Genomic DNA, 16,849 nt, shown 5'->3' on the forward strand with positions numbered 1-16,849 from the left:
CACACAGCTCACAAATATACTTAAAGGAGATGAACGCTTTGGCACAAAACAAACATATCCCCTGATATATTTTACAAAATAAATGCTATACCTGGTATTTTTGCCGCTCTGGTGTGCCGTTTTGTGGTGTCTTTTTTTTACTAAACCTCCATGCAAAACACAGTTCCGCAGTAAAGCATATTATTTAGTGGGCTGTGTGCAAAATGAAATCACCATTTCTAAAAACCTCTTATGACTAACAAATATAAATAAAATCGTTTTTCAATATACCCTTACACTAGCAGCTCCTCCCATCTCATCACAGCTCTCTGCGATGCTCCAAGTATACAGAAAGGGGAAAGCAGAGCCAGAAGGGGGCAGGCTTGGGCTTGAAAATACATCAGAGAAGACAGACTCAGCTATAATGATTCCTGAGCAAAGCCAGATTGAATGCTCAGTCGGGGATTTTTATCAGGGCTGATAACAAGCAGGCTGAGCAGGGAAGGATGAAACAGAAAACAGGGTAGGTGTTTTCTCTAATGTTCCCACTGATATATATATGGTAAAATACATGAGGGTGCTTCCTTTCTGGTTCACTTTAACGGTGTTATCCTCACAGCATGCAGGAGAGTCTGAGGAGTAAAGCTGAACAGAGGATGTAACAGGTAGCTAGATGTGATGGAATATTGCTGTAATATAACTAGCAGTCATTGACTGTATACACTACTCCTGACTAGCTGCATGTGATGTTACACTATCCAGGTTTTCTGAATGTTATGTATAACACACTGCTAACTTGCCAACAAAGGTAGGTAAGTATAATTAATATAGGTACACTTTGATAGGAAAACAAACTGTTTATCACCACTAGGTCAGAACCACTTACTAATTCTGTAGTTCACTTGGCAGTCCAGACTAAATTTTACAACGTCGGAGGATATGGTCCTCTCTGCACCCAGTCTAACAAGGTTGATGTCTCCACAGTTCCCTAGAAATAAATACATTTCTTGGTCAAGCTGCATACAGGAATAGAAGTGAAAAGTCACAATACTGTCTGTAAAACCCAAACTTCTATAAATAACCAAGCAACTTTATAAAACATATTGCGAGGTTAAAGAGGAAATGTAACCAAGGATTGAACTTCATCCCAATCAGTAACGGATACCCCCTTTCCCATGAAAAATAATTACCTTTTCTCAAACAGATCATCAGGCGTCTCTCTCTGTATGGCTGATATTGTGGTGAAACCCCTCCCAAGTGTGATGTCAACACCTAGGTACTGACATCACACCGTGGGAGCCTTGTTGCATTGTGGGAAATAACAGTTGTTTCCAACTGCCAAAAAGCAGCATCTTCTTCCACAGAGATCACCTGCCACCAGTAAAAATGTCGCCATGTGATAAATATCAGAATGTAAATCAGGGAGAGGTTAGATTAAATCATTGATAAATAACTAATGTAAAAATTAAGCACTCTTTTTCATTACGTTATTTATTTTCGCTGCAATTCCTCTTTAAATAGGTACTTAAAGTGATCGGTAGTGAAGATAAAAAAAGATACTCACCTAAGAGAGGGAAGGCTCTGGATCCTATTGAGCCTCCTTGTTCTCCTCACAGTCCCCTCGTTTCCCCGCAGGCTTCAAAGTTAAAATCTCCTGCAGCTGGAGACTTCTGAAGCACTCGGGCTTTCGAAGATGGGCGGCTCTGAGCGGCCAGTCTTCGGAAGCTTGAGTGCTTACAAAGACTCCACAAAGTCCACCGAATGCGAAAGAGCAGTTTACGACTGATGGGTCAGAGAGCCAATGGGGGAGCCTGTGGGGGAACATGAGGAGACTGGAAAGGCTCTATAGGACCCGTCCCTCTGGGTAAGTATGGTTTTATTTATTTTCACTTCAGACTCCCTTTAATCTAGTTACAGGTTAAATACACAGACAGAAACATAAGCGACACAAACTACTCCCACTGAAATCAATGCACAGAATGAAGATCTTGACAATTGTCCAGTTTTATGTCTCTGCTAACCCTGCAACTCATTCCACTGACTTTACAGGAGAAGTCACAGGGTCAGCAGAGTCATGAAAGTGAACAGCTGTCAATCTTTTTGGCTCTATGCATCAGTTTCAGCGGAAGTAGTGTCTGCAAACTGAAATAGAATTTTCAATAGCATTCATTAAAAAAGTGACTTGCAAATCAATAATATAAGTCAGTCACTTTTAACAAATATGGAATTTCATTTTAATTCTCACAGATTTTTCAAATGTAAATACGTATAACACAATGCAGACAAAGAAAGCAGAGGCAACTAGGGATGGTCAATGAGATGCAAATAATTTTGAGTTGATGCAGCATTATGCAAATTTTGTATGCAATTTTTCGCAGCTTGAACACAACAATCAAATCCTGCTGAGGTTAAATTCGATTGGCCCATTGTCTGCATACATTTGCATAACCCTGGATCAGCACAAAATGATTTGCATCTCACTGACCATCCGTAGAGACAAGCTGTCATCTAGAAACTGTTCTCCTGTGTTCTGCTGCTCTGTTCTATGGAGCAGGTGTGTTTAGCATATGCATTAACATAGGAGGAGTAAAACGAGAGGGTTCAGTCCTTTCTCATATTGCCACACCCCCTTACTCTCTCCCAGCCTATCAGTGACCAGAAGTCTCTGCTATGCTGAGCTATCAGTTATGAAACACTGAGTGTACATATGGAGATCAGCGAGGCAGAAAGTAAAGGGGATAAGCTATTTTTTTTCCTTGACTGCCAAGACTAGCACATGTAAACATTACATTATATACATAAATACTTGCTTTTTGTAGATTTTAGTTTTTGTGGGGAAATGTGCTGGTACTCGATGTACCTACACACCGCTACACTGAGATCCACTCACCCAATGTATTCTTTTTATCCCGACACTTTTCCTTGAACTCCAGTATAATCTTCTTCATCAGGTCATCCAGGGCGGCATTAGATGGGGCGCACACGAGAACTCTGTTACGCTTGTTCTTCGCATTAAAGTTCTGATCTGGAACGTTGCTTTGCTTCTGTAAATTAAGTGATAGGGCTAGATTTACATTATTGTGTCAAACACATTTAATGGAGAACTGGCTTAGTGCAAGGAGGATGAATGAACATGTGCATATTAACAAAGGAAATGTACAATCTTGTTATAGTACACTCTGATATAGTATAACTTCTGGTAAACAAAATTAAATGTCCAGGTTCTGGACAAGCGTCATAAGTAAATGGGAGTAACGCTTGGTATAATAAACCCAGATGTAATATAACTTCGGTTACAGTGAACCTGTATTTTGGCTCCTGCGGTATTCTGTAGTGCTATAGTGGGCGGGCGCATGAGCCATATATATCAGTCAAAGATCCATGGTCGGTGGCCAGGCTGGCAGCCACTTGTATCCTGCTCGTTATTTGCACGCTAATCTGAGCCTGCGTGGATTACTTCAAAAACACCAGCCAGAGCCGCTAAGGCATGCAATCTGCAGCTACTGGAGAGAACTATGCTTCCCTCTGTAAGCTGCTGCCTGATTACTGAGGGAAATGCCCATCATCTGTGACTTGCTTGTGCATGGCTGCAATATCATCCAGGCTGCAGAGACATGTGGATAGAGGAGCACACTACAAGCACTGTACCTGCATTAACTGACGAGACCTGTGCCTACTGTGCCAGCTGTTGCGGGAATATTGCATGCAAATCCCTGCACAATGAGCACTGTGCATTTCAATCTTGCTAAGGGCCATTTTCCACTACCCTGAGTTTTGCAATCTACTTCTTATCACTAACGGAGCTCAAAACGCAGGGTACAGTGAAAGGAATATATATATATACAGTGGAGGAAATAATTATTTGACCCCTCACTGATTTTGTAAGTTTGTCCAATGACAAAGAAATGAAAAGTCTCAGAACAGTATCATTTCAATGGTAGGTTTATTTTAACAGTGGCAGATAGCACATCAAAAGGAAAATCGAAAAAATAACCTTAAATAAAAGATAGCAACTGATTTGCATTTCATTGAGTGAAATAAGTTTTTGAACCCCTACCAACCATTAAAGCGGACCCAAACCAAACTTTTTTTTTATTAAAAATATTTAGTTGCACCACTCTGACACATACAAAGATAAATAAACACTCCTTCAAACCTATGATCATTTCAGTGCATGCTTTTCACCCTTCTCTTTTTATATCTAGGGTTATACTGGGGGCATCCATTAGCAATTCCTCCATTGCTGGACACCATCTACTCCACCAGTTTGCCGGAAAAATCCCGGCAATTTGAAAAGAAGGGAGGGGTTCCTCCAATAAATGTAAAATATTTTATATTTGTCATCATGCAGCTGAAAAAAGGCTGCTATTTTTTATTATAATTTAGAAAATAGGTTTTATTTCGGAAATCTTGTATTTTTAATTTGGGTCCACTTTAAGAGTTCTGGCTCCCACAGAGAGGTTAGACACTTCTACTCAATTAGTCACCTTCATTAAAGTGACTCCGAGCTCAACTAAAAAATAAAAGTTGTACTCACCAGGGGCTTTCTCCAGCCCAGTGCTGGTCGGGAGGTCCCACGCCGGTGTCCTGGCTCCTCTTCTTCACCCCGCTCCGGAATGGCTGACAGGCCGCAGCCCGGGCGACACTCTCCCGAGTGTCGGGCTGCTCCTTCCGCATATGACGCGGATTACGTCACACGCCGGCCGCCTTGCATCATCACGGCGGCCGGCGTGAAAGTACTGCGCATGCGCGCTTTAATCGCGCATGCGCAGTACTTTCACGCTGGCTGCCGTGATGACGCGAGGCGGCCGGCGTGTGACGTAATCCGCGTCATATGCGGAAGGAGCAGCCCGGCACTCGGGAGAGTGTCGCCCAGGCTGCGGCCTGTCAGCCATTCCGGAGCGGGGTGAAGAAGAGGAGCCAGGACGCCGGCGTGGGACCTCCCGACCAGCACTGGGCTGGAGAAAGCCCTTGGTGAGTACAACTTTTATTTTTTAGTTGAGCTCGGAGTCACTTTAAGGACACCTGTCTTAACTAGTCACCTGTATAAAAGACACCTGTCCACAGAATCAATCAATCAAGCAGACTCCAAACTCTCCAACATGGGAAAGACCAAAGAGCTGTCCAAGGATGTCAGAGACAAAATTGTAGACCTGCACAAGGCTGGAATGGGCTACAAAACCATTAGCAAGAAGCTGGGAGAGAAGGTGACAACTGTTGGTGCGATAATGGAAGGAGCACAAAATGACCATCAATGACCATCAATCGACCTCGCTCTGGGGCTCCACGCAAGATCTCACCTCGTGGGGTGTCAATGGTTCTGAGAAAGGTGAAAAAGCATCCTAGAACTACACGGGAGGAGTTAGTGAATGACCTCAAATTAGCAGGGACCACAGTCACCAAGAAAACCATTGGAAACACATTACACCGCAATGGATTAAAATCCTGCAGGGCTCGCAAGGTCCCCCTGCTCAAGAAGGCACATGTGCAGGCCCGTCTGAAGTTTGCCAATGAACACCTGAATGATTCTGTGAGTGACTGGGAGAAGGTGCTGTGGTCTGATGAGACCAAAATAGAGCTCTTTGGCATTAACTCAACTCGCTGTGTTTGGAGGAAGAAAAATGCTGCCTATGACCCCCAAAACACCGTCCCCACCGTCAAGCATGGGGGTGGAAACATTTTGCTTTGGGGGTGTTTTTCTGCTAAGGGCACAGGACAACTTAATCGCATTAACGGGAAAATGGACGGAGCCATGTATCGTGAAATCCTGAACGACAACCTCCTTCCCTCTGCCAGGAAACTGAAAATGGGTCGTGGATGGGTGTTCCAGCACGACAATGACCCAAAACATACAGCAAAGGCAACAAAGGAGTGGCTCAAGAAGAATCACATTAAGGTCATGGAGTGGCCTAGTCAGTCTCCAGACCTTAATCCAATAGAAAACCCATGGAGGGAGCTCAAGCTCAGAATTGCACAGAGACAGCCTCGAAACCTTAGGGATTTAGAGATGATCTGCAAAGAGGAGTGGACCAACATTCCTCCTAAAATGTGTGCAAACTTGGTCATCAATTACAAGAAACGTTTGACCTCTGTGCTTGCAAACAAGGGTTTTTCCACTAAGTATTAAGTCTTTTATTGTTAGAGGGTTCAAAAACTTATTTCACTCAATGAAATGCAAATTAGTTGCTATCTTTTATTTAAGGTTATTTTTTCAATTTTCCTTTTGATGTGCTATCTGCCACTGTTAAAATAAACCTACCATTGAAATGATACTGTTCTGAGACTTCATTTCTTTGTCATTGGACAAACTTACAAAATCAGTGAGGGGTCAAATAATTATTTCCTCCACTGTATATCTCCCTGTCAGTCCTCTATTCGGTTAGCTTAATCAGATCAGTGAACTCACTAATGCACACAACTGTAAACACCATTGGAAAACCCTACATGTTTCACCTTACAAGAAGGCTTCTTCAAGGGTGCGAGAGATAAGCAGCGCAAAAGGTGTACGAGAGGAATCGGGCGCAGGATACAGCCGCTATATGGCTGATCCTGCTGCTGCACAAGTCTCGGCTGTGTTAAATACTATTCCCCCTCCAGGCCGCCATGGATGGTGGGGAATGGAATAATTCGGCTTCCAGCAATTGCTGAAAGCCAAATTATTGTGTTTTAAAAGTAGCTTCAGCTCAGTCTTCTGATGGCGCCGAAGTTACTCCCTGTGCGCCCAAGTCTCCCGCTCTGGATAAAAAGCATCTGACCTGTCCCATGCCCGATTAGAGGTTGTCAGTTGAGTAGGATGATACGATACGGGTAGGGTGATATGATCAACTGGACAAAAATCTCCCTTTGTATGGCCAACTTATAATTACCTCCATAAGAATTCTATAGAGCAGGCCAACAATGGTCTTTGATTTGCCAGTTCCAGGAGGACCATGGATCATGCATATCCTGGGCAATCGTGGGTGCTGCTTTACCATAGCATAGGCCTTCTCGATGGCGCTTCTCTGGCCAGTGTTGTATTCCTTTAAGCAGGAGGACTGGATAAACAAAAAGAAAAAACTCATCACTTACACTCCCCATTCCACATTATACATACATATTCAGAAATGGATTATTTTGGTTAGTGTTCTGCAAACTTGGCTTTTCAGCTGTTAAAGAACTAGAGGTCCCACAATGGATTGCGGGAGTCTGACAGCCACAGCCATGATTCATTAAAGAGAATCTGTATTGTTAAAATCGCACAAAAGTAAACATACCAGTGTGTTAGGGGACATCTCCTATTACCATCTGTCACAATTTCACCGCTCCTCGCCGCATTAAAAGTAGTCAAAAACAGTTTTAAAAAGTTTGTTTATAAACAAACAAAATGGCCACCAAAACAGGAAGTAGGTTGATGTACAATATGTCTACACATAGAAAATACATCCATACACAAGCAGGCTGTATACAGCCTTACTTCTGAATCTCAAGAGATCACTTGTGTGTTTACCTTCTGTCCCCAGCTTCTCTCATGCACTGAACATTACAGGCTTCCTGCAGACAGCTCTACCTATGTCGTTAATTCCTCAGTATGTGACAGACCAGCTCCTTTCACAGCCTCCAGAGGAGGATTTTTATCCAGCTCTCTTCTATCACTGATAAGATAGCAGAGAAGCTGCTGGCTTATGTAAATAAAACACACACTGAAGTGTGCATAGAGGAACAGTTCAACACTGAAGAACTTGGCAGCCTTCCAGACACAGGCCGACAAGTCTGACAGGGGAAAGATACATTGATTTATTACAGAGATGGTTATAGTAGAAAGAGCTGCAGTAAGCCAGAACACATTAGAATAGGTTTAGGAACTTGTAGGATGGTAGAAAAAACGTTGTAATTTTTGTTACAGAGTCACTTTAAGGCAAATGCATTATGGAACTTGTAAGGTCATTAACAGCTGGAGAGCCAAGTTTGCAGATCACTGATTTTGGCGGACAATCTACTATCCAATTATTATAATCAAAACAAATGAAAATCAGTGCCACCAAGTGCATGCACGACTGACAATGTGACCCATTTCAGGACGAAAATTGGTTGCATTGCAGATCACACATGCTGAAAGATGTTGGGCCGACTTGCTTGATAGGACGCGCGACGGGAACAGCGTGCAATTTCGGGACGATCGGCGAACACAGCAAAACCCTGGCGCTGTCTCTACCTAATATGTCCCCCCCAGTGCAAGGTATACATTACCTGTCCACGGCCTCCGCTTGTCCCACCGCTAGCTCCGGGCGCACTCCTTGCTCCATACAGACGCGCCACGTGGTCAACATGCCATACTACTTTGGCATGCACACCACGTGGTCAATATGCGGCGCTACATGCCAACACAGTAGCATGGAGCCACTCACGTGCGAAAGGCTTCAGCTTACTGAGCAGTGGTACTTGCGCAGGCGCAGTATGGCCGCACTCGTACTTTAAGAGATCAGATTACAGACAAGCCCTTACTAGACTGGTCATGCCTAGTAAGGGCGCGTGTGATGTCAGACACGCAGCCACGCTGGCCGAGCCAGCGAGGACAAGCGGAGGCCGTGGACAGGTAATGTATACCTTACACTAGGCACCGGGGGTTATTTAGCATTGGGGGACAGCGTCAGGGTGGCAAGGCGGTCAGATGCGGCATCGCAAGGCCGATTCCGGATCAATTTCAGCATGAAACTGATCAGGAATCGGCCTGTGGTGTATGGGCAGCTGACAGATCTCTATTATCAGGAGATTTGATTAGAGAGAGATTTGTCTCTTGGTCAAATCTGCCCATCATCTTTAGATCTTTTTAGTTGTAACATTACAGCTTTTAGTTTCAAATACCTTCAAGGCAACAAACAGGAACAAGAAGATAAATTCCCGGTTTCTGGACCCATTTATACTAGGGCCATAAATAACGCAAACTTATACCAGGCTTTCTCAACTAGGGTTCCTTGAGTACTCTGCAGGGATTCCTTGGCAGATCCAAAAAGTTATTTGAAGAGTTCCTCCTGGGTAAAAGGGTTGAGAAAGGCTGCCTTCTACTGTCATGCCGGGCAACCACACAGAATATGGATAGGACTAGAGGGGGAACTACAGAGAGAAAGCCTGAAGATATGGGGAGCAAAATCAAGGATGCACATCACTGGTGCAAATGTTCACACACCACCAAGACACGGTCGTCCTGAAGTTAGCCCACCCAAACGTATTACTATTTCTTGTGATTTTCACAAAAGAATGGCTGCCAGCAGCTGGATCCCAGGGGAGGAGAGTTGAAACGCCACAACGCTACACTGTGTACCGCATACCTACCGGTGGCTACCTTAAGTCAGGCTCAGGATTACTGCTCCTGCATTCTTCATTTTCCACCCCAAGCCTGACTCGATGTTACCGCCAAGGAGGTAAAATGGTGAGGAGAGGGGGCTAACTAATTCTGTGTCTCCCATTTCCTATTGATGAATGAAGTGTAGGACTTCCTTGTGAAGGTGCATCTTCATCAGGTATAATTCCAAGAATCAAGAGCTGGCCATCCCATTCTATTATAGTGGAATACCACCATTTGCCTTCAGTTATCCATCACGGGGGTGGGTTGGGGGGGGGGGGGGGGGGCACTGCCAAATCAAAGAGGGAAGGGTTCCTCCACCTACATTTGGGTCACAGAGGATAAAGTAGCCCGTTTAGTCAGCTAGCAATCGTGCAGAAAACATTTTGGGAAACAAAAATCTAGCAATGGTGGGTAGCTAAAAGTGAACCTGAGCAGAGTTAATTTATTTAAAATAACTGCAATATACCTCCAAATGAATATTACCTTACCTACCTAGCTATCAGTTCCTCTCAGAAGCTCACCATTTTTCCTTCTAACAACAATTTCTTCCAATTCTGACTAGATCTAGTCAGAATTGTCTCCACGAAAGCTGAAAACCTTATTTTTCCCTTTCACTATATCAGTTGCTGTCAGTAATAATTGAAAGGACAAAATATGTGAAAGGTAATGTCCATGTTTCCCTATGGCTCAAGCAATATTACTGGTTAACAGAGTTCTGACCCAGAATCTCTTATGGGCTCATAGCCATTTTTAAAATGGAGGATGGAAAATTCCATCGACTGCAGTGGACAAACAGTAAGCTGAAGAGGACAAAGAGATTGAAGAGCAGCCCACACAAGAGCTTAGTATGCGTATGTATGTTTTTTGTGACTTATTTTTCAGTTCGGGTTTGCTTAAAGGAGAAATAGGGGTAGAAGAAACAAGAGGTAAGAGGATTAAGTAAGCATTATTGATGGTGGAAGTTTGTGCCTTGCTGGATACAGGAATATGGCAAGTTACCAGCTGGCTCAGTACCCTTAAGGTGGCCACTAATGGTCCAATTTCTAGTGAAAAATCGGTCGAGCGATCAGAAATTCTGATCGGACTTAAAATCGTTCACTACACCATCAACTAACCAATCATTGCTTTCTATCTATCACGACCACCAAGAAAATCCAAATTTTCGTTTGACGAAAATTTATTCGGGCGACATTTTTTTCACTCGTTCATAATCGATTGTGTCCACCAATGGAGATTATTTACAACCAATCCGATCAGAATTTCTGATCGCTGGAACGATTTTTCGCTAGAAAATGGACAGTTAGTGGCCAGCTTTAGTCAGATTACAGGTCTGAAGAGGTAAGTTTATAGGTTGTCCTTGAAAAGAACAAGAGTGGGTGAGTGCCAGAACCCATGGGTGGAGAGATTTCCAGAGGAGAGAATCTGTGAGAAGTCCTAAATGCAGAAGAGGTGAGCTAGGTTGATGAGCAGTGGCGTAGCTAAGGAGTTGTGGGCCCCGATGCAATTGTTACAATGGGCCCCCCCCCCAAGCACTCTATACATAACAGTTGATACGGCGCACCAAAACCTGCCAAGGACAACCACAGTGTCAGAAGTGCAAAAAGGGAATGGGGAACAGTTTGTTAATGATTACTATTATTCAAAGTGAATTAGAAGTGATTATTATGAGCATAGGACCAATAGAGAGATAATACTAAAGTTGAGGGAGGGCTCTTCGGGGCCCCTCTGGCTCAAGGGCCCTGATGCGGTCGCAACCTCTGTAACCCCTATTGCTACGCCCCTGTTGATGAGAGTGTCGTAGGCAAGAGTTAGAAGACTGAAGCTTTCTTTGGATTCTTTTATGTACAGGTAGTCCCCGACTTACTAACGCCCGGCATGGATTCTGTGTTTCCATGGGAACAAGTAAAAAAAAACAACAACATTTTTTCAAAATGGCTTTTAAACTTGTATAAGCAGGCACAGGGGGCAGAGGTGACACAGAGCGGGACATTGGAGGCATAGGGGGGCACCGAAGAGGTACAGGGGACAGAAATGGCACAGTGTTCTGACTTGAGAACAGATTCAGGTTAAGAACAAACCTACAGTCCCTATCTCATTCGTTAACAGGGGACTACCTGTACTGTATTTTCCACCGCATAAGATGCACTTTTTCTCCCCCCAAAATGGGGAGAAAAGTCCCTGCGTCTTATATGGTAAATGCAGGTAATCCCCAACTTACGAACGCCCGCAGTTACGAATGCCCGCAGATACGAACTGCGGACAACTACAAACGTCTTCCCTACATTTGTGTGTGCAGTGTGCCCACTAACCCCCCTGTGTGCCTCTGCTCCCTCCCTTGTCCCCCTGATCCTGTGTAAGTGTATTGGGCAGCTTACCTAATCTGCCATGCCAGCGGGGATTGCAGACCTTTTTCTCCTTTGCGCGGCTCACTCTAGTGATAGGATTGTAATGGTCGCGTCATCAGTATAAGCCTTTCACTAGAGCCAGCTGCGGGGAGAACGAGGTCTGCAATGCCCACGGGCATGGCGGATTGGTAAGCTGACTATATATAATTGGGTATCGTCCTTTTTAGTAAAGTGAAGGATCAAAAACACAAAGTCCTCTTAAGGGCAGTCCACCTTGCCCACAAGACCTAAATAATTTATAGAAAAGGACTTATATTCAAAATAAGCAAGGAGGTACAGTGCAATTTTTGGCAAAATCTGTAGAAAAACTTTATTGATACAAAATATTGAAAAATTCATTAAAAGCTTCTTCAATTCCACATAATTAATTCGTTCGTCTTCATGTGACCAGTTAAATATCACAAAACATGGATAATTAAAGCTGATTGATTGGTATTATATTCTGGCTTGATGCAATATTGAAATAGATTTTTGTATTTTACAGGCTACGACACATGTTCGTTTCGGGCTCCTTATGTTGTACCGTATATACTCGCATATAAGCCGACCCGCATATAAGCCGACCCCCCAACTTTTCCCTGAAAAACCAGGGAAAAATGATTGACCCCCATATAAGCCGGGGGTAGGAAATGCTGGCCGCCTTATTCCCCGAGTGTGTCCCAGTATAGCTAGTAAAGTGTCCAGTATGGGTAGGTAGTGCCCCAGTATAGCTAGTATAGTGCCCAGTTTAGCTAGTATAGTGCTCAGTATAGCTAGTATAGTGCTCAGTATAGCTAGTATAGTGCTCAGTATAGCTAGTATAGTGCTCAGTATAGCTAGTATAGTGCTCAGTATAGCTAGTATAGTGCTCAGTATAGCTAGTAAAGTGTCCCAGTTTAGCTAGTTAAGTGCTCAGTATAGCTAGTATAGTGTCCCAGTTTAGCTAGTATAGTGCTCAGTATAGCTAGTAAAGTGTCCCAGTTTAGCTAGTATAGTGCTCAGTATAGCTAGTATAGTGCTCAGTATAGCTAGTATTGTGCCCAGTATAGCTAGTATTGTGCCCAGTATAGCTAGTATTGTGCCCAGTATAGCTAGTATAGTGCCCCAGTTTAGCTAGTTAAGTGCTCAGTATAGCTAGTATAGTGTCCCAGTTTAGCTAGTATAGTGCTCAGTATAGCTAGTAAAGTGTCCCAGTTTAGCTAGTATAGTGCTCAGTATAGCTAGTAAAGTGTCCCAGTTTAGCTAGTATAGTGCTCAGTATAGCTAGTATAGTGCTCAGTATAGCTAGTATTGTGCCCAGTATAGCTAGTATTGTGCCCAGTATAGCTAGTATTGTGCCCAGTATAGCTAGTATAGTGCCCCAGTTTAGCTAGTATAGTGCTCAGTATAGCTAGTAAAGTGCCCCAGGATAGCTAGTATAGTGCTCAGTATAGCTAGTATAGTGCTCAGTATAGCTAGTATAGTGCTCAGTATAGCTAGTAAAGTGTCCCAGTTTAGCTAGTAAAGTGCTCAGTATAGCTAGTATAGTGTCCCAGTTTAGCTAGTATAGTGCTCAGTATAGCTAGTAAAGTGTCCCAGTTTAGCTAGTATAGTGCTCAGTATAGCTAGTATAGTGCTCAGTATAGCTAGTAAAGTGCCCCAGGATAGCTAGTATAGTGCTCAGTATAGCTAGTATAGTGCCCCAGTTTAGCTAGTATAGTGCTCAGTATAGCTAGTATAGTGCTCAGTATAGCTAGTATTGTGCCCAGTATAGCTAGTATTGTGCCCAGTATAGCTAGTATAGTGCCCCAGTTTAGCTAGTATAGTGCTCAGTATAGCTAGTAAAGTGCCCCAGGATAGCTAGTATAGTGCTCAGTATAGCTAGTATAGTGCCCCAGTTTAGCTAGTATAGTGCTCAGTATAGCTAGTATTGTGCCCAGTATAGCTAGTATAGTGCCCCAGTTTAGCTAGTATAGTGCTCAGTATAGCTAGTAAAGTGCCCCAGGATAGCTAGTATAGTGCTCAGTATAGCTAGTATAGTGCCCCAGTTTAGCTAGTATAGTGCTCAGTATAGCTAGTATAGTGCTCAGTATACTAGTAATGTGCCCCAGTTTAGCTAGTATAGTGCTCAGTATAGCTAGTATAGTGCCCCAGTTTAGCGCTCAGTATAGCTAGTAAAGTGCCCCAGTTCAGCCAGTACAGTCCCCCGCTCCCCCCATGGCCGCCGCCGCTATTACCTGGCGCATCTTCTATTTCCCTCTCCATGCTTGTAAACATGCACAGCAGCGCGCCCGGCGCTGCTACTGTGACGAGCGGCGAGCCAGGAAAGAGCGGTTCCCATAGTAACAGGAAGCCGTGCTCTTTCCTGCCTCCTGCCTCGTCACAGTAGCAGCGCCGGGCGCGCTGCTGTGCATGTTTACAAGCACGGAGAGGGAAATAGAAGATGCGGACAGATAATAGCAGCGGCGGCGGCCATGGGGGGAGCGGGGACCCGCGGAACAGCGGAGGGGGGGGACCCGCGGACCAACATGACTCGCATACAAGCCGAACCCCCAACTTTTGGCCCCCTTTTTGGGGGTCAAAAATTCGGCTTGTATGCGAGTATATACGGTAAATATGCCCTTCATCAGGCCGTAATACACATTTCTGTATGGCACAGTCAATCAACAAAAGGCCAGAAATTTACAAAAAGACTTCCATCCTAGCAGCGTTCTTTTTCTGTCACGCCGTGGAAGGATCCCTATGTGCATCTGCCCTATGTGCATATGTCCAGATGCCTGTGCCTACTTTTTGTAAATTTCTGGCCTTTTGTTGATTGACTGTGCCATACAGAAATGTGTATTACGGCCTGATGAAGGGCATATTTACAACATAAGGAGCCCGAAACGAACATGTGTCGTAGCCTGTAAAATACAAAAATCTATTTAAATATTGCATCAAGCCAGAATATAATACCAATCAATCAGCTTTAATTATCCATGTTTTGTGATATTTAACTGGTCACATGAAGACGAACGAATTAATTATGTGGAATTGAAGAAGCTTTTAATGAATTTTTCAATATTTTGTATCAATAAAGTTTTTCTACAGATTTTGCCAAAAATTGCACTGTACCTCCTTGCTTATTTTGAATATAAGTCCTTTTCTATAAATTATTTAGGATTGGTAAGCTGCCCGATACTTATGCAGGAGCTAAAGGGACACAGGGGAGGGAGCGGAGGAAGTGGAGACAGAAGATGGACGCTCATTTAAGAAAGAAGGGGACACAGGAGGATATTAAAGGGACACATTTGGGACACAGGAGAGTCACAGGAAAACACTAATTGTGGGGAGAACATGTACAAGACGCTCCTGAAACAAAACCGCACGAGGTTTAGTCAGTATTCTCCCCAGAATTTTTTTCCAGCCGGGTGGCATGAAAAAGTAGCCAGGTGGGGAGGGATAACAGAATGCAGGGCCAGCACGTCTCTGCATACAGCAGGGGAGAAGGTGAGCCGATGACAGCCGGGTGGTCACCAAAACTAGCCGGGTGGAGCACCCAGCTAAAAGAGCCTGGGGAGAACACTGTTAGGCCTAGTGCACACCGGAGCGTTTCCGCTGCGGTTTGCGATCTGCTTGCGGGTGCGGATCTGCTAGGGTAATGCATTTCAATGGGGTGGTGCACACCAGAGCGGGAGGCGTTTTGCAGAAACGCATACTCCCGGGCTGCAGCAGATTTTGGATTGCGGATGCGTTTCTGCCTCAATGTTAAGTATAGGAAAAACGCAAACCGCTCTGAAAAACGGCACTTCAGAGCGGTTTGCCAGGCGTTTTTTGTTACAGTAGCTGTTCAGTAACAGCTTTACTGTAACAATACATGAAATCTACTACACCAAAAACGCTACACAAAACCGCAAAACGCTAGCTGAAACGCTGCAGAAAAATAAGAAAAAGCGTTTCAAAATCTGCTAGCATTTTGCGGATCTGCTAGCGGTTTTTGGTGTGCACCAGGCCTTAGTGTATATATTCTTCCTCTAAATCTAGGTGTGTCTTTTATTCCGGAGTGTCTTATACAGCAGCAAATATGGTAATTAATTTTACTGGAAAAATAAAGAGAAAAAAACCCCTAAAGGGCCCATTTCCACTATTGCAAATTCGCATGCGTTTGCCGCATGCGAATTCGCATAGCCAATACAAGTGGATGGGACTGTTTCCACTTGTTAGGATTTCTGAGCGTTTTCGTCCGCGTCAAAAATTTGCATGGCAGAGCCATCAGAATTCGCATACCGCTATGCAGGTGTATGCGAATTTTCACACGCGAATTCGCATGGAATCAATTGAAAAGCACACAGGCACTGCCATGGTTAAATTCGCATACAGCGTCATTCATGCAAATTCGCATGAAAATTTGCATGCGAAATTCGCATCCGTGTACGAATTTTTCCTGCGGCGATTCGCACCGCACAAGTGGAAATGGGCCCTAAAAGTTCCAAAAATCACACAGGACTTACCAAACTGGCTTCACAAGCAAGATTATCTGTTAGGAGAAAATCTCCTAGGGATGGGCGGATAATGGGTCTGTACAGAGGATTCCGCTGCAGTTGGATCAGAGCTCTGAACTCTCTCTGGGTGGTTCTGAGGCTGCCCACTACAACACACTGCACTTGCTGACCTCGGTATGGAAACAGATCTCCGTAGGTGCGAATGTTCAGGTCACAGAGCGTGTACTGTTCCCTCTCAACTGTAAGACAGCACAGAGAACACAGCAAGCTCAGTAACATGCACTGGATGCTAGAGGTGGCTCCCAACATGATCTATGACTGCATACTTACAGATCTGTGTGCTCTGGGAGCGTGTGAACCGGAACACATGTGCCGTGTGATGTATCAAAGGGCCTTGGGAGTCAGTTTCCTCTCCAGGCAAGACGCTGGGATATGCTGGCACCAATAAGAACACCAAATCATCTTCCTTAGGGTGCTGTTGCCGGTTCAGATCGACATCTCGAATCCATGCTGTAGTAATAAACATACAGGACGATAAATCATGTACTTGTCTATAGACAGGCGCTGGGCTGAGTTCAAGGTGATTGAAGTGTACCTGAGATGGGCCAAAGGAAAAATGTACACATACCTGGGGCTTCCTAAGGCCCTTTCTGGCCTGACCGCTCCCTCGTCATCCTCAGTTGCCGCCTGGATCCTTCGCAAAT

The 16,849-nt window shown here is 44.2% G+C and overlaps 1 protein-coding gene across 4 annotated transcripts in view; it reads right to left on the reverse strand.

Annotated features, from left to right (window-relative positions):
- SETX (senataxin) overlaps positions 1-16,849 on the reverse strand; it is a 142,081-nt gene that overhangs the window by 36,258 nt on the left and 88,974 nt on the right. For all 4 annotated transcript variants that reach the window (XM_068248869.1, XM_068248870.1, XM_068248867.1 and 1 more), the window contains exons 11-15: positions 16,476-16,655; positions 16,155-16,384; positions 6,846-7,013; positions 2,870-3,023; positions 866-967 (exon numbers count right to left, since the gene is read on the reverse strand). In XM_068248869.1, coding sequence (XP_068104970.1) covers positions 866-967; positions 2,870-3,023; positions 6,846-7,013; positions 16,155-16,384; positions 16,476-16,655 — 834 coding nt within the window. The remainder of the gene's footprint in view (positions 1-865; positions 968-2,869; positions 3,024-6,845; positions 7,014-16,154; positions 16,385-16,475; positions 16,656-16,849) is intronic.

This window comes from Hyperolius riggenbachi, chromosome 8, assembly GCF_040937935.1.
Source record: "Hyperolius riggenbachi isolate aHypRig1 chromosome 8, aHypRig1.pri, whole genome shotgun sequence".
Lineage (NCBI taxonomy): Eukaryota > Metazoa > Chordata > Amphibia > Anura > Hyperoliidae > Hyperolius > Hyperolius riggenbachi.